The sequence below is a fragment of the Triticum urartu genome, chromosome 7, assembly GCF_003073215.2.
Source record: "Triticum urartu cultivar G1812 chromosome 7, Tu2.1, whole genome shotgun sequence".
Lineage (NCBI taxonomy): Eukaryota > Viridiplantae > Streptophyta > Magnoliopsida > Poales > Poaceae > Triticum > Triticum urartu.
The window spans coordinates 620,345,901-620,369,875 of NC_053028.1; the positions used below are offsets into that span (position 1 = coordinate 620,345,901).

The 23,975-nt window shown below is 44.9% G+C and overlaps 1 protein-coding gene across 3 annotated transcripts; it reads right to left on the reverse strand.

Moving 5' to 3' along the window:
* Window positions 1-7,228: 7,228 nt before the first annotated feature.
* Window positions 7,229-23,561, reverse strand: LOC125522340 (glutathione synthetase, chloroplastic-like). 3 transcript variants are annotated; one of them, XM_048687400.1, is made up of 13 exons: window positions 23,073-23,561; window positions 14,185-14,354; window positions 14,018-14,093; window positions 13,743-13,873; window positions 12,027-12,149; window positions 11,872-11,952; window positions 11,650-11,730; window positions 11,493-11,562; window positions 11,150-11,271; window positions 10,656-10,795; window positions 10,387-10,579; window positions 10,186-10,313; window positions 7,229-7,543 (listed from the first exon to the last, which is right to left on the reverse strand). In XM_048687400.1, the coding sequence occupies exons 1-12, from the start codon at window positions 23,388-23,390 to the stop codon at window positions 10,190-10,192; spliced, it is 1,629 nt and encodes a 542-aa protein (XP_048543357.1). In that variant the 5' UTR covers window positions 23,391-23,561; the 3' UTR covers window positions 7,229-7,543; window positions 10,186-10,189. The 3 variants fall into 3 exon arrangements, with proteins under 3 accessions (XP_048543357.1, XP_048543355.1, XP_048543356.1); XM_048687398.1 differs by lacking the exon at window positions 23,073-23,561 and adding an exon at window positions 18,457-23,036; XM_048687399.1 differs by lacking the exons at window positions 7,229-7,543; window positions 23,073-23,561 and adding exons at window positions 9,917-10,114; window positions 18,457-23,038.
* Window positions 23,562-23,975: the final 414 nt, after the last annotated feature.

Genomic DNA, 23,975 nt, shown 5'->3' on the forward strand with positions numbered 1-23,975 from the left:
TGTTGTTCTGTCTCCATATCCAGACTCACCCTCTTTGACTTCTGAGTTAAGTGCGTCGATGCAGTAAGCTCTATGATGGTTAGGATATATTGGTAGGAAAGGTGGTTGAATTCCCATGCCACTGTGAGTTGGTAGCGGGTTGACTCGGGGAGGGTGGCGGGGGTATGTGTGACGTTTCCGATTTGACCGTACACTAATCATACACGTAAATGTGTATGATCAAGATTAAGGACTCACGGGAAGATATCATAATACAACTCTAGACACAAATTAAAATAATACAAGCTTTATATTACAAGCCAGGGGCCTCGAGGGCTCGAATACATAAGCTCGAATACAAACGAGTCAACGAAAACAACAATATCTGAGTACAGACACAAGTTAAATAAGTTTGCCTTAAGAAGGCTAGCACAAAAGTAGCAACGATCGAAAAGGCAAGGCCTCCTGCCTGGGACCTCCTAACTACTCCTCGAAGTCGAACTCCGCGTAGAAACATCTTCGGGATTCTCTGGCTCCTGGACTCCAACATATGATCGCAATAGCCGGGAAAGGGAAAAAAACAAATAGCAAAGCAACCGTGAGTACTCATCCAAAGTACTTGTAAGCAAGGATCTACACTACATATGCATTGGTATAAATTAAAGAGGTAGTATATGTGGACTGAACTGCAGAATGCTAGAATAAGAGGGGGATAGCTAGTCTTATCGAAGACTACGCCTCTGGTCGCCTCCATCTTGAAGCATGTAGAAGAGAATAGATGGTAAGTTCACCAAGTATCATCGCATAGCATAATCCTACCCGGTGATCCTCCCCTCGTCGCCCTGTGAGAGAGTGATCACCGGTTGTATCTGACACTTGGAAGGGTGTGTTTTATTAAGTATCCGGCTCTAGTTGTCATAAGGTCAAGGTACAATTCCGGGTCGTCCTTTTACCGAGGGACACAGCTATTCGAATAGATCAACTTCCCTGCAGGGGTGCACCACATTTCCCAATACGCTCGATCCCCTTTGTCCGGACACACTTTTCTGGATCATGCCCGGCCTCAGAAGATCAACACGTCGCAGCCCTACCTAGGCACAACAGAGAGGTCAGCACGCCGGTCTAAATCCTATGGCGCAGTGGTCTGGGCCCATCGCCCATTGCACACCTGCACGTTGCGTATGTGGCCGGTGAGTAGACCTAGCAACCTCCATTACAAAGGAAGTTGCGTTAGGCGGTCCAACCCGGCGCGCGCCGCTCAGTCGCTGACATCACGAAGGCTTCGACTGATATCACGACGTCGAGTGCCCATAACTGTTCCCGCGTAGTTGGTTAGTGCGTATAGGCCAGTGGCCAGACTCAGATCAAATATCAAGATCTCGTTAAGCATGTTATTTTGAAGTAACCGCGAACACCGACCAGGGCCAGGCCCACCCCTCTCTTGGGTGGTCTCAACCTGCCCTGTCGCTCCGCCTCAAAGATCCACCCAGAGGGCCGTCGGGACAAAGGTCCTTTTAGCCCCCAATCTGTGAATCACTCGCAAGTACTCTACGAGCCGACCCGACTTTAGTCACCACATGTATCATGTATAAAGTATATAGTATATACCCATGATCACCTCCCGAGTGATCACGGCCCGATAGTATAGCATGGCGGACATACAAGAATGTAGGGCCACTGATGATAAACTAGCATCCTATACTAAGCAATTAGGATTGCAGGTAAGGTATCAATAACTGTAGCAACAATGACAGGCTATGCATTAGGATAGGATTAACGGAAAGCAGTAACATGCTACACTACTCTAATGCAAGCAGTAGAGAGAAGAATAGGCGATATCTGGTGATCAAAGGGGGGGCTTGCTTGGTTTCTCTGGCAAGAAGGGTTCATCGTCGATGTAGTCGATCACAGGGCTACCGACAACGGTCTCGGGGTTTACCGGAAAGAAGTTACGGAGGGGAACACAATAAATAACAGAGCAATCAAAGCATCACAAAGCATAACATGGCAATACGTGGTGCTAGAGGTGACCTAACACAGTAGGAGGTGATACCGGCGAAGGGGGAAAACATCCGAAAAAGTATCCCCGGTGTTTCGCGTTTTCGGACAGACGGATTGGAGGGGGAAATTTGTGTGTTCATTATGCTAGGGATGTGTGGCGGACGAACGGGTGCGTATCCGGATTCGTCTCGTTGTTCCGAGCAACTTTCATGTAGAAAACATTTTCATCTGAGTTGCGGTTTAATTACTATGATTTTTCAAAGTTTAAAAGATTTTTTGAAATTACTTGATTTATATTAAACGAATTAAAAACAGAATACACTTTTATACCCAGGAGGGGCTAGCCACAGTCAATGACATGTGGGGCCAGGGGGCTGGGTTGACCCAATCAATTAGTCCAGTCAGCAGTTGACTAGTCAACTATTGACTGGTCAAACCTAGGCAGTGGGGCCCATGTGTCATTCTCATAGCTTTAGTATTTTCTTTTTTTTTAAGATAACTAGAGGTGGGGTCTACCTATCAGTGTCAGGGGTACTTAAATTAGTTTATATATCTAAACTAAGTTAATGGCCTTGGGCCCACGGGTCATTGGCAGTGGAGGGGTCAATGGTGTTAGTTTAGGGGGGGTTTAACCTCCTAGTTAAACCGGGTCATCCCCCGTGAGCAGAGGCCAAGCCGGCGGCGACCTCGGCTGTGCACGCCCGGGCCGGAGGGTCCTTGGCGATGGGCGGCGGGCGGCGCCGGAAATGGCCCGACGCAGGGCAGAGGCGGCGCGGTAGCTGGGCGAGGGCCCTGCCGGTGAAGGGGCAGCGCGGTTGCGGCCGGCGAGCAGGGCGCAGGCGCGGCGTACGGTGGCGACGGCAGCGTTAGAGGCAGATGGCGGGGCACGGAGCGCCGGTGCGCGCGATGCGGGGCAGGGTGATAGCAGAGGGGTGAGGCGGAGGTGCAGCAGCAAGGGATGCGGCAGGGCGGAGCTCCGGCCGAGGCGGTCTCGGCGAGCATCGGCGAGGCACGGCACAGGGCGGCCAGCGGCACGCGGCGACAGAGGAAGCGAGCAGCAGCGAGCGGAGTAGGAAGCGGCGACGGTTGCTGCAGGGGCGAGGGGCGAGAGAGAGGGGCGCAACCTGCATCGGTGCGGGGTTGCACAAAAGGGCCATCCGCCGTTGGAGTGGGGGAAACGCCGGGCGCGGGGAACCGAGCGAGCTGCGGACGGCGGCGGCACAAGCCAAGCAGCAGCAAACAAAGCAGCGGCAGCGACTAGGCGTAGCACGGGCGGCAGCGGGTGGACGGGCGCGCGCTAGCGTGCGTGGGCGGGCACGTGCGGCAGCAGGCGCGCGTGGGTGCGGGGTGGCTCACACGACGGGGCTCAGGACGGGCGCGGTCATGGCATGCTCGGGGACGGCCCACGACGACTGAATCGAAGCGAGGGAAGGGGATCCGGGGGGGAGGAGCTCACCCTGGTTCTTGTGGATGATTTTAGGAGGTCGGGGGAGTCTCGCAGCAGCGGCAACGACGACGAGGTGGTGGCGGCCGTGCGTAGAAGATGAAGATGACGACGGCTACGCAGCGCCTCGGCTCGAATCGATGCCCGGAACGGACGAAGGCAACCTTGGTGGACCTCCTGGACGTGCTCCCGAGGGACAACGATGATGGTGGCCGTGGTAACAAGGGTGAGACAATGGTGACTGCAGAGCTTTCGAGCTCGAAAATGAGCAGATAAGGAGGGGGCGAAGGGGGGATCCAGGGGGCTGGACAAGGTGGGGGCTTGGGTTTCGATCGACGTCATTATAAGCCCAGGCGGGCAACGTGGAGGGCATCCACGGCCATGGCCGTCGTGGATGTGCGCCACGCACACGCTCTGTGATGTAGTGGGAGGCAGGGGAAGGTTTTGGTGGGCTGGGCCGTGTGGCCACTTATGGCCCAGTGGCACCTTAGATTAGGTCTGTTTCACCCTTTCCCTTTTCTTTGTATTTTTAGATCCTATTTTGTAATAGGTTGGGCCATCAAATGAATTTTGTTATATATGAAACTTGGCACCTAATTCAAGCACAATATTTTGGAGTGGCACATAAAGTTTGGAGGCAATTGGAGTTAAGTAAATAACTAATAATTTTGCAAAGGCCATTTTATTTACTGTTGGAGCACTTATTAATTTCCTAGGGTTTTATCTGTGACTCAAATGATGTTGGTTTCTACATCGTAATTCCTTAGTGAATATTTGCAACCTAACGAACATTTTTAATTCACTGTTTTATGAAACTATACTTTGACTTGTTTTTTGAATTTGTATTTGAACTAATTTTGAAATGAGTGAGGTTTAGCAAAATTTTAATTACGATGACCTGGCATCATTAACAGGGGTTTACTGTAGCTTAACTATCGGGGTGTCACGGTATGGGTCCACTTGAAGTTGAACCGACCTGATACCTATGAGGACAATGATGGTAGATATTTATGGATCTATATATGGTAAACGGGTGAATGGTTGTTGGATCCTTTGAATACAAGGTTGCGTTAGTGCTCGATCGGATCCGACCACTCAAAGACAAGGATCCTCTATTTGGCAGCCGGGGGGGGGGGGGAGTGAGAGCCCATATCTTCCCAATTTTCTAGTTTCAATGGAGAGAAGAACCTATAATTAGCTTTTCGGGAAATTTCCAAACGACAGAAACCAAAAACGAGTGGAGGTTCGATCTCTCTCCCAAACCAATTGGGGATGGTGGAATCTCTTCGTCTGATGACATAAAAACATCCCTTTCCATGTCTTCGGATACAACCCAGAAAGGCTGTAATGATGAAGCTATAGGAGAAGAAAAAGCGTTGGGGGGGGCATGATTGCGGGAGGTGCTTGATATCGGAGAGGCGGGGGTAGGGATGATGGGATCATCCTCCTCTAATGCGCAGGGATATGCTTGATTTGGAGTTTAAGATGATATATGAAATTTGATTCAACAAGTGTGGTGATCCAGCGGCGGAAGCTCGTCGCTACATTATGCATGAGATTTTTATCATTAAATTGTCGATGAGTGGGGTGTTAAATTCTGGGGACGTGGTGGGTGATGCACAATTTATGACCGGTCTGTCAATTAAATAGTTATGTTTTGGGCGAAAATGCTCTTTAGAGCTCGGGCTCCATGGAGCCCGAGTTTGACTTGATCAAAATTCAAATTTTCACATTTCATTTAAAAAAACACACACATACTTAGACATAAAGCATATGTGTGTAAATTTTCAGGACGAAACACCTTAAATTGAGTGCTACACAAAAAGAACAAATCTGAGGCTTTTTAGTAGATGCACAATTCATCCTCAAAGTCCATGAATTTGTCTTTTTTGCAGAGATCGCATTTTAGGGTATTTCATCCTCAAATTTTACATACATACACATAACATCCTTGTTTACTTGTATGATTTTTTTCAGATTTTTTTGAAACTGAAAAGTGCAAATTTTGAATTTTTCAAAAAATCCAGCCACCATGGAGGCCGAGCTCCAAAACGCCCTACTCTGTTTTGGGGCTCGTTGAGGCGTAGTTACCCAAACAACAGGTGGCTTGGCTGCCCCCGAGCAAGTGGAAACCCTATATTAAAGCGCAAGTTTGTCGTTTTTGCCACCACTGTCTATTGAGATAGGGTCACCGGGTTAGTATCCTCCTGGCTTAGCCCAGGGGCGGAGCTGGGCCCCGGGCACCCAGGGCCCAGGCCCGGGGCATGGAATTTCTGCTAGGCTGTTATATATGTATGATATTCTGCAGGCCCGGGGTACAGCCCAGTAAAATGAAGGACCAGAGCGTCATGGGTTATCTCACCGCATGCCAAGGGACGCACGCACGAGGAGACCTCCCACTCGCGCACGCATGTGACAGGAAAATAGGAAACTGACGGACGCACGCACAACACGAATCTGTCGATTTCTCAAAGAAAGAAAAAACCCATCACGAATCTGTTAGGAGACGCCAGCGACCGCGTAGCCGCCGCCGATCTAACTCGCATGCGACGCACGCAAGATCAATCTGCAAAGTCCAAACTCCAGCACTTGCGCCGACACCGCCGTCCATCGGCGTCTCGGCCACCGCCGTACCGCCCTCCTGTGTGGCTCTGCGCTGTTCACCCAATCGCCTGGCGCGCCTAGCTTCTTGACTGCCATACCTACCTTGATATTTTTTTGATGCTTTCCCGGTTTCCCCTCATGCTTCCACTTGTATCATGTTCTACAATGTTAGTGTGAAATCTGTCTTAGTGTGTATCACTCCAAAGTAAAATTTAATTGGAATAATGTGAGTATCAAGTCATATATCTAGTGTATTATTGAACTCATATTTATCTAATTGCCCATTTCATTTCATATTGTAGAAAGAGAAGATGAAAAGATTTTTTTCACCGGTCTCCGGAACGAGTGTGTCTACACTTATCTTTTCAGATGGAGGGAATCAAGCAACTGAGGGGGTGAGTTTTTAGATTTATATCAATCATAATTGTTTCACTTGATGTTTACGCCTTCTCTTATGAAATTTTGCTTTTAATGTCTTGAAGGTGTTGGCCCTTCTTCCACCGATGATGAGGTTATGTGAGGCACTGATGAAGCAAACCATTGATTTGATACTCTTTTTTATCACATACTATTCTTTGTAGTTCTTCACATGTTTTTACCTATTTTGTTGTATCGTTAAGCATTGAGCTAAAATTCTTAATTTTTCATGCAATTGAGCCATATTTTGTCTGGGTATCTTTTGTGGTAGCTAAAAGCCTTGTAAACGTCAAGTTTTTAACTTTGGGAAAAAATCTTTTTTTTGGCCCGGGGCTTGCTCCAATCCTGGCTCCGCCACTGGCTTAGCCTACAAATCTATTGCACAAGAGTCTTTTGCATAGGAGAGAAGGGAATAAATCCCCGAGACACCACCTCACCGGGAGAGTGACCATCGAGCTATCCTGGCATGAAGACCTTGCCATGTTTAGGCTTAAAGCATCTGCTCGGCACCTCTAAGTGGGCAATGAATCCACCTAGTGTTACCACTAAAAGGCCAGAGATGGCAGCTGACGAGGAAGGTCGAGCTTCCTCCACGTCTTCGTTGGCGACACTCACAATTACCCCACATCTTTAGTCATTCCCATCCACACACCCCTAGATCAATAAAAGTAGAGAGACAAACCAATGTGGTGATGCCCTCTCACATCGTCTTCCCAATATCCAAATCAGAGTTGTTCACTTACTATTTGGTCCATACATGTCAATATTCCCCCCTCCTAAAGATTATGCCCGATTATTTGCCTTTTGGTTATTTTTAGAAAAGGAGGTGTGTTACACCGGGCATCAACATCGATTGATGCGCATAGCCATTTATTATACAATTTTTAGGGCATTACATAAATAGATAAAAAGGACACAACCAAGAACAATACATTTGTACATAAGACTCTCATGCATTACTAAACCTAGTTCTATGCTACCATATAGCCCGTACGGCCATCTCCAATTGCTGGCATCCAAAGTCTAGAAGCCCCGAGCCTCCACATGCTGATGTAAGTACTACATATGGATCCGGTGCGTAGCTCGTGGATAACCGGCCTGCAAAAGAAATGGAAACTTTGTCATTGTTAAACATAAGGCTAATAATATCACTTGGATTTCAGCCTTAAGTTTCTCATCCACCCCACACAACTAATTCCCTAACATATTAGAGATACTAGTAGGCGCTGGAATATTAAACAAGACATGGACCGTCTACGATAACAAGCGCATGAATGGGCACAATAGGAAGAAGTGCTCGATTGTTTCATCCTCGTCACGAAAACATCACTTTTTACTACAATTCCAGATATATTTTGCTAAGTTATCCTTAGCCAACATGATTGCCCCGCAAAAAACATGATTGTACAAATATATACCTACTAATAAAGCAAGGTGCGTTTCGCCAATTTTTTCATCCGTTCACCGCCGAAAAGAACTTTTTTTGCTATCCGAGGTGGTACTAATTTTCTATGCCTTTGTTTGCTAAAAAAGAATTTCCGTACATGGGCTGCGCACTCTGGCCCAGCGAAGCCAGCCCACTTATTTGTCTGGCCACGCAGCTGATGAAATACTATTTCCCGCACTCGGCGATAAATAGTCGAGTTCTACACAGGACAACGAATATTGGGCTAGCCCATTTTTCTTTCTTTCTGTGTTTTACTTTTATTATTTTTATTTTCTATCTTGTTTTTCCCTTCCAATTTTATTTTTATTTTATCATTTATTTCGTAATTTAAAAATTCTCAAAATACATTCAGAATTAAAAAACAATTTTTTGAAAATGTTCAGAATTCCAAAATTTTCTTGCTATTTTAAAAAATATTCAGAACATGCAAAAAGTTTCAGATTTTTGCAAAAAAAATACTTTTCAAAATTATTCGAGATGTCTAAAAAGAAACTGGCATTTCAAAAAATGCATCAAATTAAGAAAATATTATTGATTTATTTAAATTGTCACAACTAAAAATGATCTTCATTTAGAAAAGATACACATTTTCTAAAAATCTTATGAAACACATGTTCCAATTTAAAAAAAATCAAAAATTCAAATAATGTTTTACTTCTATTTTATTCTCCTTTCCCTATCTCTTTCTTCCCTTCCAAGTTTATTTTTCTTTTAGTATTTATTTCTTAAATTAAAAACTCTCAACAAAATTCAGACTTAAGAAAAACAATTTTTTGAAAATGTTAAGAATTCCGAAATTTTGTTGCTATTTTGATAAATGTTCGGAACATGCAAAAACAATTCCCGTTTAGAAAAAAACAATTATTGTTTTAAAAAATTATTCGAGATGTGTTAAATGAAAATGGCATTTAAAAAATGCTCCAAATTCGAAAAATATTCTTTTTTAGTGAAATTTGCACAATTAAAAATAATGCTTTGTATAAAGATACACATTTTCTAAAAATCTTATGAATCTTCAACGCATGTTCCCGTTTTAAAAAAATGTTCACAAAGTCAAATAATGTTAATGTTTTTATAAAGAATTTGGTATTTTCATAAAATGATTTTGAATTTTAAAAGATGTTCCTTTTCTTATTTTGTTCGTGTTTTTTTAAAGTGTACATAACTAAAAAAAACTGTTCCGTATTTAAAAAATTGTTCATGTCTCCTAGAATATTTAGAAAATTCATACCTTAAAATCCCCTCGATCGAAAGGATTGAAAGGAAAAGTAGATTGAATAACTCATGTGCCTTATGTGACGTATGGTGACGTAACAAAACTCCTAAATGCTCTCGATTAATGAATGGAAAAATAGCGGATTGATTCTTTCACACGCGGCGAAACCGAGAAGCTAAACGTTCTTTTTTTTCGTGTGCACATAAGATTTTGCTTGCACATATAATTGCACTGACTTTAAATACATAATATTTATCTTCCGTTGCAACGCACGGGCATATGTGCTAGTATATACCAATCCAAAATCCTGATCTTAAGGGGGACTTTTACCTTCCTTTTTTCCCAATAAAATATTGTCATTTGTCAAATCAGCGTACATATACTAAGAGGCGTATCTCTGAGCCAAAAATCCTCGCCAAACCTATCATTGTTACCATTACCAACTTGGAAGGAACCCTTTGAAAGAATTCCACTTTAACTCACACGAGACCTTTCCAGAATGGAGAATTTGTAGGTTTCACTATCACTTGTAACAGCGTTTTGGAATTAGTGATTTAATTCGCAACAGCTCTTACTATATATATGCCCATACCCATCATTTAATAGTTTGAACATTTGGTGAGCAAACATTTATTTATTTTATCTCCGAATCTCCACCCTGAGACCACCTGTGTCTTAGGTCGGAAAGTACTGTTTTAAATAGTTAGCTGTACGTTATTTGCGCCAGCTTATGATTGTCAGATTAACAGAAGAATCTGGTTTTGTAATATTCCAGTCTTTTGCGACCTTCCTTATGTACCTTGGAGAATGACAACATGAACATCGACATCCCTTTCGCTGTCGAAGTTGACTGGAATATTTTTCTTAAACATGTCCTCTATACCATCCCACTCCTTATTCAGGAGCTTACAGATGTGGAACCAATATAATGAAACAGGAACGTCCCCACTTCGCCTTTCTGATAGCTCACATGAGTAGGCTCTACCTTTTTTAAATTCCTCTGGTCCTGTTCAAACTACCTATATTCGACATGTTTTCATATATGATAAATGAAACATAAGTATGTAATGTATTTACCTTGTCATGTCAGAAATATGCTATTCAAAAACGCATATCCAGCGACCACCCCACCTTCATTTAGTGAAGCTGCTTTCGTCCTCAACAAATAACCGCACTGATCATTTATAATGACCTTGTCTTTGTTCCTATATCCATGAAATAAACAATTTTATGAAGTGTTAAATATGTCAAATATTACAATGGCTGATAATGTATTACCTCAGGTAGGCTCCAAATATTCCAAACTCAGAAACCACATTATCCCTAACAAAAGTTCCCTCACGGACAAGATAGCTGGGGGATGTTGGTGGGAATATCCTTTGCATTAAGATGTATGCTGCAATTTCATTGCTTCCATCCTTCCGAAGGCGAATCAACGTTTCACGCAGATTATCACCGTAAATGTTGTTCCCTGAATGGAATATCAGGTTTACTCATCGATCATTAGTGTCCAACATTTTGGCTGCGTAGTGAGATTGAGGTAATACCTCCACCCTCCCTTTGTGGTTTGAGAACAAACAACTCCGGTGATTCAATAGCGGAATTGACTATATTGTCAGTCTCCAAACTCCACAATCCTGCGAAGCATTTTCGTACATTTTCGATGTCGGATTTGTTGTCAAGAAACCTAGTATGAAATGCAGGGTCAGAATAGCAATCATGTGTAGAAGGAACCATTGATAAAAATAAATAGCAAGTACCATTAGATATTTTGTTTTATGTTCTTTTTTACTTGACTTCCAATTATCTGTGTAGTCAAACTATCTGAACTTCTGAAGTTTGACCATGAATGGACTGAATGCTATATAGACTATTTACAAAGAAATCATATCATTATATTAGTTTTTTTCTTCATATAATTACATTTTTAACAATATATTATTATTACAGTAAACCTGATAGTTACATTTTTATTATGTGGTTTGGTATTAAGTTTTAGCGAGTCATGTGTCACTATGCAACAATAATGAAATGGGATTACCTTTCAAGCACTTTTTCCTTTGCCAGTTCTTGCTGAATCTTCTTTGTACCGACAAGATGGTGTGCTATTGATGGGCACTTAATAGAAGAAGAACGCTCGATCAAGAGTCTTGCTCTCCATTCCTTCAAGAAAAAATGCAGCGGTTGTTTGAATAGCAGCTACTTCAGTAATTCTGTTGAACTACGGTAAACAGTACTAGACAAAATCAATGCTGAAGTTTTATGTTTGTGCTTGCACATCTATGTTCAAAGTTTATATCCCATCAAAAGAATGAACCATTCAACACATCAAAAGATTAACCGTATATCAAGTTTAATCATAGTAAAACGAAAGATAGACATACAGCTTCTGATGGGTAATCAGCCGGTGAGTAGCCTGCCCTGAAGTAAACTACTGCAACTGGGCGTCCATTTCTGAATGACAAAACAAACAGAGTTATATGTTGCTCAAATCATGCATGGCGACATCGCAAGTAACATTCTTGTAGAGAGAAACCTTACATCACGAGCGTCCCATCAGGACGAAGATCCCCCTCCGCTTCTATTTCTGCCATTGTCTTGCGAATAGTCGTGACCCCATACGTGAAAACAGAAGTTAAGGAAAAAAATTATACATATGCATGTTGTGACCTTTTTTGAAATCGAACGAGATTCCTTTGCATTTTGTATTAGTGGCATTTAGTATAAAGCTACAAGATGGCATTAGCATAGACTGAAGGATATATTTCTCTCAGCGCGACCGTGATCCAGTACTGGTCATACATGTACCTTTCTTCTGCTTGAACAACGACCAGAACTACTGCGCTGAATGAGGAAAACTTTTAGTTAGTATAGAAGTCTTAAGAAGGTACATGTCTGCATCAAATTAAACACGTAACCTTTGGTTGTTGTACTCGGCCCATGCAGTGGCTAATGCTTCGGCGTGCTGGGTTATCGCAGTGTTTCCAACAACACTAGCTGGATCCAAACCAAGTTCCCTCTCATGGTGTCTGATCAGATTTCTGCACGTTGCATTCAGATTGGTATTGTCATCAAATGGTTCAATCAGCTACCCATTTTAAAAAGGCAAGAGGTATTCACGGGGTGACCTCCCCCCCCCCCCCCCCCCCCCTGCGGCCGCGCCGCGCCGCACCGGGGCCTCCCCGCCTGCCCTCCCTCTCCCCCCGCCGCCGCCGCCGAGGGCATCGCAGGCTAAGCCCGCGGGCCGCAGCGGCGGCGGCGGCAATCTTCCTCGGCTGGCGATCGGATCTGGGTGGCGGCGACCCACTCCGGCCGATCCAAGGGCGATGGCGCAGGCCGGTGGCGACCAGGGTTGTCGTGCTGGTGGCGGCGACAAAGAGATCACGTCGATGGTTAGGAGTGTCCGATCTGGATCCCATTCGTATCTGGATGGTGGTTACTCGAGCCGTCGTGCGCATCATTTGTTCCGGCGCGGCAAGCGGCCTCTGGACTAGGCACGCGACACGGGGACGTCAGGGGCTCCGGCCCTTGGCGTGGAGGTGGTGGCCATCTTCTTCGCCGGAGGTGGTCGGCTAGATGGTTGTGGATTCTCGCATCCAGTCCCGGCGTACAGTGGAGAGACGGGGCTGCCGGTGAAAACCGTGCTATGACTCGGGTCATGGCGGGCGATGGCGGCGTTTTTGCGTCGTTATCTTGTTGAAGACATCGCCTCTGCAGCTTCTGTCGACTTGCCTGCGCTGCTCTGGGTGAAAACCTTGATCCGGAGTTTTCGGATCGGACGATGGCGGTGCTTTTGGGGTGTCGTTTTCCCTCATGGGGGCATCGTTTTTTGAGCAGCAGCTGGATGCAGGATCAGAGGACGGACTCTTTGGTGGAGCGGTGCGGCATCTCACTCATTGATGGCGGCAGGTCTCGGCGGCATGGCGCTGTGGTGACTCTGCGTCTGATGCGCGGAGATGGACTCGCGCAGAAGGGTGACGCGGTTTGGCGTCGACGGCAGTTAGACCGAGCAATGTAGATGCAACAGTACAACTCTGAAGATGGATTGGTGGCAGGTGGCTGCGGCGGCCTCAGACCCGGCAGGCGTCCTGATTGAGGAGTGCACCGGACTAGTAGGTGACCCATACCCGGCAGGCGTCCTGGATGGGACCTCAAGTCTTAGATGTTAGGTTTGGCTGCAAGGTCTGTTTGGTATTAGGCCAGACTATCAGCATTCCTTCATCTCTTGGATAGGAGTAGCGACACTTTTGTTGCCTAGACGGTTGCTTCAGTCTTACTGTTGTATGACTTTGTAAGGTCTTGTGTGAATAATTAATAAGGTGGCTGCATGCATCGTCCAGATGCAGAGGCCGGGGGTCCTCCTCCATTTCCAAAAAATCAAATGGTTCAATAGAAATATCCAAATATACTTCCACAACATATGTGAGAATTTGCGCAGAGACAATAAATAAACTCCGATATACTCCCTCCGTTCCTAAATATAAGTTTTTTTAGAGATTTCAATACGGATTACATACGGATGTATATAGACATATTTTAGAGTATAAATTCACTCATTTTGTTTCGTATGTAGTTTATATTGGTATCTCTAAAAAGACTTATATTTAGGAACGAGGGAGTATATGGAATCTGACCTGTGGAGCTCAGATACACCACAAGCAAGACCATTGGAGGATGTGGAGATCGTGTTGAGCTCCACTTGAAGAAGCTTGTCCGTTGCCCCATCTACCATGTAGTCTGACCTGGTTAGACCCAACTGAATGTCCTGAAATATGTATCCAAAACCACATCATTGTGAGTTTTTGATAAAAATCTCATTGCTGGAGTTAACCTAAGAATAACATTTAGTTGGATAGAGTTAGCACTTAGTAGTAACCTTATACATTTCACGTGTAAGCAACACACTTACCTCTTTCTTGTTCAGTTCCATCATCTTCGAGTGAATATCTAGAAGCCTCCTAGTGAATGGATCCACTTCTTTTGTCCTGGATGAGAAATATTGATTTTCACAAATTATTTGAATCCAAGAGCATATACACTTTTAAATTCTGATGTTTGATTCTCTGAGAAAATAACCTCGCCAAAGTCTGCTGCAAGAAGTCTCCATCGAGGCTGACACGGTGAACGAGCTCATTGAAAAGTGGAGCCAACTCAAGCGCCTGCTCCCAGTAAACCTTTGGGAATGACATTGGCAAGAGAGCAAACGGAGCATGGAGCAGACCAACACCGGGTGCCTTTCCTGATCTCTGCATGCACCCCGTGACAAATTACGTCACAATTCTAAAAAATAATTCGTGAAAAACTCAAAAACCTTGTGTCTCAATGCATTGATAGAAAGATGAGTTTGTACAAGCATGAAGAATGGCGAATGGCAACACCCAAAGATTACAACATGATGCCTCTAATCGTTGGAGACTATCATCATGGGAAGCAACGCCACGGCACCCCTTTGTACCCACCGCCGCCCATTAATTGCCTCACTTTTGTCTTGAACATGTGAAGTAGGTGAGCTAAGATGAGTTGAGCGATGTCAAAGATGATCGTGTTGCGATGCTTTCAAATGCACCAGGTTTTTGTCAATCTTTCACATGCCCATCCAAAGAAAACCTCTCAAGTTTTTGTCAATCTGCTTATGGGTCTTCTTATTTATGACTAGGAACACTAATTGGCGCAGATTTTTGACAAAGAGTAAACTTTTATTAGCTCAAAATGAAGCATCAAAAGGATACAAACATAATGAGCATACATGACCTAGTTGACCAAAGTGTTGCGTCCTGCCTTTGACATCATCTACCATCATGGATGCTCTGCAAGTGGGAAGGTGATTCATGATCTTGTCGATCAAGGATTGGAGTGCCTCACTCGAGGGCTTCCTGATCGGCAGAAGAATCCAGAGGTATCTGGTCGGAAAGGAATAGTTCTGGCTATAAACCTGGGTGCATTGCACCCTTGATGAACAGTAAAAATGAAAAAAAAATCTGAAATTTGTTGCATCTGAGATGCTCAAATACTTTAGGTTCTTGCAAAAATTCATGGAGAAATGACATCCAAGAAGCTTCACACAAGAAAAACAAAATCAACACTCAAAAGTGCTCAAAGCTTTGAGCACTATTTTCGTTTCTAGAGCTCCCCTGATGTCATTTTGCCATCAGATTCTCCAAACGTAAACATTTGTGCATCTTTGAAGCCACAAAATTTCTGACTGATTGTTTTTGTTTCTTTTTATATATATTACTGTCAATCAAGGGTGCAATGCACCCAAGTTTACAAAAACCAGTCTCGATCGGAAAAGGAACTAGCTGACACTCAATAACCGATGGAGACAACGAGTCACCGAGTCAGGTGCCGAACACTTGACAAAGCTATAACCTCCCGGGGCCTCATCCTCTGAACAACCGATGGAGTCACCAAGCACATAGCAAATCTGTAATGATTGACCTGTTACAGTAAAACGAAGGCAATCCCCATGAGACCGTCCATGGCATGAACATTTTACACTCTTTCCAAGAGCAAAAACATTTTGCACGCAAAGATGAACAACACTAGCTAGGCCAGTTCATCAAGCTATTGTGCTGCACCATTCATGCGTCCTTTAATGTTTCTCCTCCCAGCACTTTATCAAATTTATTTGGGACATGGTTAAATGAGGTAGGTCCTAAGACAGTGGCACATATTCGAGCAGGAGTGTGTGCATTACTTTGGGCCATATGAAATTGTCGAAATGATGTCGTCTTTAACAGACAAACTACCACAAATTTTGTGCAGGTTATCTTCAAGGCGTCTGCTTGGATCCATGTGTGGTCGTTACTCAGCCATGCAAACCACAAGGAGCTTATGGATATTGGGTGCAACCGTTGGGAGACGGTCACAGGGGATACTTACAAGTTACAACCGGTTTAAATGCCGGTCCAACAATAGGATATGTGTCTAGTCATCTTAACCTTTTCGTTTCATCGGATTGTTTGAGACCTTGCTTTGAACCTGTTATTTTGTTTAGTAAAATAGATGTGTGCATCATGTGATGCAGAGGCCGAAGGTCTTTCTCCTTTTTGAAAAAAAAGCCAGTTCATCAAGCTACCTTGACGTACGATTAATTTGCATGGCCGGACGAGAATGGTCCCTACGTCTACTCTCTATCACCCATATGCTTCTAGAGTAGTATAGGTTGATTGAGAACCAACATAAATCAATCCTCTCTTTGCCTATTTTTAGTGTGTGGCATTAGTTTAGTCCCAAAATGCACGGCCAAATATTCCCCTTTTGTTGCCATCACCAGCAGTCACTGTCGTTATGTCGTTGTTAGTTGTTACACCAACAAGTTGGTGCTCCTCGTGCGCCTCGTGCGCCTTTTTTTAATTGTGCTGAGAGATACATATGGATCACAAATCGTCTATCTAAAAAATTGATGTGGATGGCAATACTCCTATATTGGGCAAGTTGTTTTCGTGCGGGTCTACCAACAATTTCTTTACCTGGCATAATTTCAGCTTGTTGGAGTTAATTAGAACCTGAATCTCTAGTTCTCTTTCTTCCTTTTTTGCAGGGAGAATCATTAGATGTTCTTCACTTTCTCCCCAGAGGTGTGTCAGCTTAGTTTCTTCAAAAAATGAAAAAACGAAGCCCATCGATGCAACAAATTATAAGTACTCTTCAGTGTAGTACTACCTAATCATTTCAAACTTCACCTCTAAACAAATTACTTAATGGACGAGGTGCTCATAGGAATAGGGTGTGCGTGTGTGCATTGATAGGGGTGAGTCACTAGTAGAAAAGGGGGCTTTGGTCCAGGCCGGGTAAGCCCATTAGTCCCGGTTCAGTCCAGAACCGGGACCAATGGGTGCATTTATCCCGGTTCGTGCGGCTAAGGCATTAGTCTCGGTTCACCTGGGCCCTTTAGTCCCGGTTCGTGCCAGGAACCGGGACTAAAGGGTGCGATGCCCATTAGTCCCGGTTGGTGGCACCAACCGGTACTAAATGTTAGACCTTTAGTCCCGGTTGGTGCCACCAACCGGGACTAATAGGCTTTGAGGCATTAGTACCGGTTCATGGCACGAACCGGTACTAAAGGTCCCATTTTCAAACTCTCCCCCCCTCCCCCCCGTGGACCGCCTTTTCAGTTTTAGAAAAAACAAAAAAAATGATGGAAATGTCAAAAAAATAAAATAAAATAAGTTTCCCATGTGATATGTGGTCTAGTTGTTGGGAAAATTTACAAATATGAATTTCGACTTTATTTACAAAATCTCTCTGGAATTTGTAAAATGGGCATAACTTTTGCATACGAACTTGGATTAAAAAGTTTTTTATATGAAAAATCATCTACTCGAAAAGTTACATTCAATGGAAACCGCCTACGGCCTGTTTGCAAATTTGTAGAATCCTCAAATTCCAAAAGGAAAAAAAGTTATGCTCAAATTTCAGTTTTTTAAAATTTTCATTAAATCTGGTCAAACTATGGTCAAACTACTTATTCAAGAAGTATTAGTGTTACTAAACAATTATTCAAGAATATTAGTGTTATTAAATAATTATTTCAGTTTTTTTGAATTTTGGTCAAATCTGGTCAAACTGTGGTCAAACAATGGTCAAACTACTTATTTAAGAAATATTAGTGTTACTAAAAAATTATTGTTTTTTAGAACAATAGTTTCAAAGTCAAACAGTGAAATGTGTGACTTCATGCTCAAGCTAAACTCCTGAGGGTTAATAGGATTGACATCTTACTATTGTTAGGAAAACAACGAGTGCAGACTTCGAAACGAGGGAGAATAGAACCCGGAAGTTAAGCGTGCTCAGGCTAGGGGAGTGGGAGGATGGGTGACCGTTCGGGAAGTTAGAGGATTTTGAATGATGAGGGGTGATTAAAGATTAGAGGTTAAAAAAATTTAGAAATTTGAAAATAAAAAAAATCAATTTTTTTTAAAAAAAATTTAAAAAAATTTAGAAAATTTCCTTTAGTACCGGTTGGTGTTACCAACCGGGACTAAAGAAGGACTAGTGTAAGTGTTAAAAACGCTCTTATATTATGGGACGGAGGGAGTAGTTACTTAATAGACGAGGCAAATCTTATGCCTCTGTTTCAAAAAATAATAATTTGTTCCAAACTTCTATGAAGCGCATAAATGGTTTCTCGAGCTTCTATCAAAACTAAGCCAGCCGGTCAAGTATGCAAAATAAAATGATTGCTCGTTTCACAATCATTGTATGCTCCCGCAAACAGCCACAGATGTATCAATGGTAGTACAGGAGATTACTGCGTTAATAACCATGCAGCTTGTGCTCTGCAGTCTGCACTCGTAGCAACGGGCAAACTCCAACGAAAGAAATGGGCTAGGAAGGTCACGTCACCGGGTGGTTCTTGTCGCCGACGACGAGGCCGTGCTGCGAGCACCAGACGAGCGCCTCCTCCACGAGCTCATCCACCAGCTCCGGCGGGACCGCCAGCTGCTCGAACCGCCTCTCGTCACCCTCCGACGTTGCCGCCACGGGCGCTGCTGTCCGGACGGCGGCGCACCGCGCAGGACGCAAGCACGACGAGGGCGACGTCCTCGCGGCAGCCACGGAGCGTGGGCACACGGCGATCACATTGGCAGAGCCGCTCAGGCTCGCAGCGCAGGGCATGGAAGCGCTGGTAAATGCGTTGGCGGCCGCCATGGTCAATCGCCGGTGGTCGTGGGGGTGTCTTGCTTGATTCGTGGGGTTCCACACTTCCACTGGAGTGAGGAGCAAGCGGAAGCAGCTCATATATAGAAGAAAGTGGGGGCAGATGAGATGGGAGAAGAGAAGGGGCAATTATATGAGGTATACATGGAAGGCATGTGTTATGATAGAAACGAGACGTGGATGCACGTAACGTAGGGACAAGCAGGGAGAGTGAACGTCAGTGCTCATTAGCCACGCGTGATGATAGTTGACAATGTCGCACGCGGATCGCCACACACCGATTCAGTCCACATCATCCCTTCCAAGTGAGGTGACTTGCTGATAAGTATTTTGTCGATCCAAACAAATGCGTGTCTCCCTGCCTTCCGTTGTTGTGGTGCAGAATTTCAGATTATTGCGCCAACATCGACCACCAACCCGATTATTCTCAAGGCCTGATGGTAGCGAACAGGGCAATGATTACGAAGGTTGAGAGCCTGACAGGAAGGAGTGTGCTCCGCGCATTTGGAAGGACTGGAATGCTACAATTTTCATGAATGATCACAGTTCCGTTACAGCCTATTTTCAACACCCGTGAGGATATGAGAGTTAGAAGGCTGGCCTCTGGCAGAGTAGTGTGTAGTGCAGGATGTTGGACCACCCCCCCCCCCCCAGCTAGGCAAAGACTAGTGTATATGGAGCATATATTGGTTCGCTTCTTCTCCTCTAATAGATACTACCTCTATAACTAATTAAATATAAGACGCTTTTGTACAAACTACAAAAATGTCTTATATTTAGTTAGAGAGGAAGTGCTAGAATGCTCCCGTGAAGTTTTCAGAAAAAAAGGTGTACTATCATTTAGTTAGATTTGTCAGTTTACAAACACCCACTCTCCCTCATCCGTTGTAAGTGGTGATGACATCGATGCACATGATGACATGTTGGCAAACTACTCCCTTCGTTCGGAATTACTTGTCTCGGATATGAATGTATCTAGAACTAAAATACATCTAGATACATTCATTTCTGCGACAAGTAATTCCGAACGGAGGGAGTATGTCTTAATAGTTGTAATGCTCGTGTTTCTTTTGAAAATAACAATAATGAAATGACTGTGACAGGTTGAACTCAACTAGCAAAGTCAGCAGGTGGCAGCACGCAGTGCTTCAAAGTAATCATATGTTTACTGAATTTTGAGAACAAAATGTAGCTGGCGCAATTATGATCGCCTTGAGGAGCTAGCCAATAGTTTTACATATATATCCCCTCCAAATCTACGCGGTTCAGTGGTGGGCTGGGTTTGATTCGCTCTTGTTTTGGCTAATGGATCTGTTGTACTTTTACTAGACAAAACGAAGCCAAAATGACAAACAGGTAGGTGTACCCCCATGGGACGGTCCTGCATGCATGGCATACACATTTTACACTCTTTTCCAGAACAAACCATTCTAGAATCCGTCGCCTATCTAAAAAATTGTCTCCGTCAACCTATCACCCACATGCTTCTGAAGTAAAAGATGTGATTGAGAAATTTTCCTATTTTTAATTGTGGCATTTTTTATATTAGTCACACAATGGCATCGACAGGTTTCCCTTTCTTGCACTGCTGCTCTGGCCCTGTCACTAGTCGGTCATTGTGCTACTTCGCTGTCACACAAACTAACAAGTTGGCAAAGCTGTGACTAGGACACGAGCCCCCCTCATGCACCTCGTGCGCCTTTTTTTATGCCCCAGGATATGTGTGGAGCAACCGTCTATCTAAAAGTGACGCAGACGTACAATCCATCCAGCGACGCATCATACCATGTTGGGCCCTCGATACTGGACAAGTTGTTTTCATGCAGGTCACCCCTCAAAAAAAAAAAAAGCGACCCTCGAGAATCAATCAGTGGTTGGATGATCAGAAGGGTGTGGTTGTATCATAGTTTTGGGTACCGCCTGAGAAAAACGGATACAGAGCGGTAACCGAGTTTCTCGCTGCCCCACGAGAAATACCTATCCCGAGCAAAAAATACCGAAATTTTTGAATAATCTGAATTTGAATGCTCAAGGTCAAATAAATTGTCTTTGTTTCTCTTTTGAGACAACTCCCTTACTTTGGCGTAGTGGTGACCATATGTTATTCGCGTTGAGAGGTAGCTGGTTTGAGTCCTCCTTCCGCATTTTTTTGTTCTTTTTGTTATTTTTCAGAATATGCAGTAAAAAACGTGAAAAAATGACGGCCAAAGAATTGAACTCAGGACCTCTACACAGATAAGAGCATCTTCAATAAATGGTTCATATATAAAAATACCTAATTTTTGAATCGTTTTGAACAAAAAACGCTGCTCCAACAGACGGTCCATATGCAAGAAAATTTGGACCGCGGGCTCCTCGTGATATAAAATACAACACCCAGCGGTGCAAATATACATCACAAGATGCATCTGGTCCAAAACCAGCCGCCGCCCGCGAACGCCCAACCGCCACTTCATTTCCTTTCCCGCCCGCGCCCGTCCTGCCGCCCGAAGAACAGGCCGGCCGGAATCCGCCGCCGCGACCGCCCAAAACCTCGCCGTCGGCGCCGCCACCATCCCACATCCCCGCCGCCGTCGCCCCCGTCGCCTCCCCGCCGCCGCCCGGACGCCACCGAATCGGGTGGCAGCCGGCGCGGGATTCGGTCCCTCCGGTGGTTCGGCTGCCGCGGTAGGCCTTCGCCGGGTCTTATAGGCTGCCGCCGACCTCCTCCCGTCGGCCGTGAGCATGTCCACGGCCGTTGCACCGGCCACACGACCGCCGCACCAAGCCCTCCACCCGGCTGCCGAACTAGTCTTCGCCGCCCGCCGAGCTCCTCTTGGCCGGCCTCCTACCTCATTTCTTATCACCGCCGCCATCCGGAGCCGACCGCAGCCGTCCGCAGCAGCCAATCCAACCGGTGGCCAGCGGCTGAACAACAGTCGGGCGGCTGCTGGCCAGTTTTGGACCATGAATTCGGACCATCTATTGGAGTTGCTTTTTTGGACCATGAATTTGGACCATCTGTTGGAGTTGGCCTTTTTTCGGAGCTCCAAAACGCGCTTTTTGGCGGTCCAAAATTTACATTTTCGATTTTGGACCGTCAAAATTTGGACCATCTATTGGATATGCTCTAATGGCGCACGTAGTGGATATCCACTGAGCTATACTACCTCCTTTCTGAATCAGATTAGTTCAATATATTATTATACCTAATTTAAAATTGTTTCAATTCAAAATTCAATGTAAATTTCGTTCGAATTTTTTTCGGTATTTCTCGGTAACCGTGGTTATTGGGAATATCGCCCACCCACAAGAAAATTTGCCTATTTGGGATCCAAAACCTTGGGTTGTATCCCACAAGGGCTCAAATCCTATATTGTGTTCTTTACATTACTGTGATGATGAAAACAATCTTAAATCAAACTATGGCAACGTGTTCAGTAATTTGTTTACCTTATGTTTCGAAAAAAGAAGACATCATTTACATGTCATAGTTTCAGCTCGCTAGAGTCTTACTTAGAAGCTGAATCTCTTGTTCTCTACTAGCTTTCCAGATGGTTGTCGGCCTAGTTTGTAAAAAAAAAAACCTTGCAAAGCCCATCTATTCAACTTCTGTGTATAGGCATGCAAATTTGGAAGCTTTAGGGTTTCCTCCAACCATGCTTGCTTCAACTAAATGAACTGAAGCTTGAGAATTTACATCACTTCTAAAAAGTTAATTCATTTCGTTGAACTAAGGTGGGGCAAGGTATTTCATTGAACTGATAGTTTGAAATTTACATCGATACCTATATACAATAGACTGTACTGAACTGTTCCATAGTAAATGGTCATTCAAACGAATAAATGGTTTCTCCAAATTCGAATATGCAGAATTTTAATGGTTGCTCGTTTTGCCCACAAACAGCAACAATTATATCAACGCAAAGCTATAGATATCCGTAGTTCGGTAGTTGGATAAGAGATGGGTGTGCGTCAATAGTGGTGGGTGCTTTTGCACTCGTGGTAATAATAATAGGATGTGAATATCCAGTGGACGTCAGATTTTTAGGCTTGGCAAATTGAATATTTTTCATGAAAAATTATGTTTGCCCAGGTGACAATTTTAGTTGCGAACATGGTAAATCCACCATGGATGATCATTTTTCTGCCAGGAAATTACCATGCTCCCAAACTAAATTTGTCATACTCGCATCAACATAAATTGCCATGAAAAATATTTGATTTGCCGTGTCAATTTTTTTTGTCATTTTTGTAATAATAAACAGTGACGGTAAACTCCAACGTATAGGAAATGTGCTAGCAAGGTAAGGTCACGTCACCGGGTGGTTCTTGTCGCCGACGACGAGGCCGTGCTGCGAGCACCAGACGAGCGCCTCTTCCACGAGCTCATCCACCAGCCCAGGCGGCGCCGCCAGCTGCCCAAAACGCCTCCCGTCGTCGCCCTCCGCCGTTGCCACGACGGGGGCTGCCGTCCCGACAACACCGCACCGCACGGGACGCAAGGACGACGTCCTGGACGTTGGTGCCGCTGCCACCACGGAGCGCGGGCACACGACAGTCACAGAGCCGCTCATGCTCGCACCGGCTCCGCGGGACACGGAAGCGCCGGTGAGGGCGTTGGCGGCGGCCATGGTCATTTGTCGATCGGGGGTGGCTGCCTGGGTTTCCTGCTTGATTGGTTGAGTGGAGGTCCTCCAATGGAGTGAGGAGTGAGCGGAAGCAGCTCAGAGAGGAAAGAGTGGGGAGATGAGATGGGAGAAGGGGCAGATGAGGTAGCTAGCTCATAACGCGCATCCAGCGAACCCGTGGCCCATGGCATAGAAGAAGATAGAACGCATGTGCTCTGATAGGGAAGGAGACGTGGGTGCACGGCACCTAACGTAGGGACAAGTTCGCTGGCAATGCGAGTGCATGCATGCATGGCTCGCTCTCTCGGCCGGTGGGTGGCGAGTCGGCGTCAGTACCGCGCGCTCACTCGCCACGCGTGACGATCGCGGATCGCCCCAAATCGATTTCTCTCGTGTCTCACCCCCTTTTGGCCTAGTTGCAGTTGATCGCATATCCCGTCCAAACGTACCCGGCCCTCGTTGAGATCTTCTCCAGCGCGACGGCCCTAGGCAGCTGGCAGTGGTGTGGGATCGGTTCCGTGGCTCCGCGTTTGCTGTGGCTCGTCGGTAGGTGGGTCTCCTCAATTCCACGTATTCTCTGGTTGTGCTTCCTCT

Excerpts from the sequence above, each read along its gene's own strand:
- LOC125522340 (XM_048687398.1), bottom strand. The coding sequence starts at position 18,852 with ATGAGCTGCTTCCGCTTGCTCCTCACTCCAGTGGAAGTGTGGAACCCC. Across the intron at positions 14,094-14,184 it reads TTGCAGCAGACTTTGGCGAG|GACAAAAGAAGTGGATCCAT; the intron begins GTTATTTTCTCA and ends TTTCTCATCCAG. Across the intron at positions 11,563-11,649 it reads CCTGATGGGACGCTCGTGAT|AAATGGACGCCCAGTTGCAG; the intron begins GTAAGGTTTCTC and ends TTTGTCATTCAG.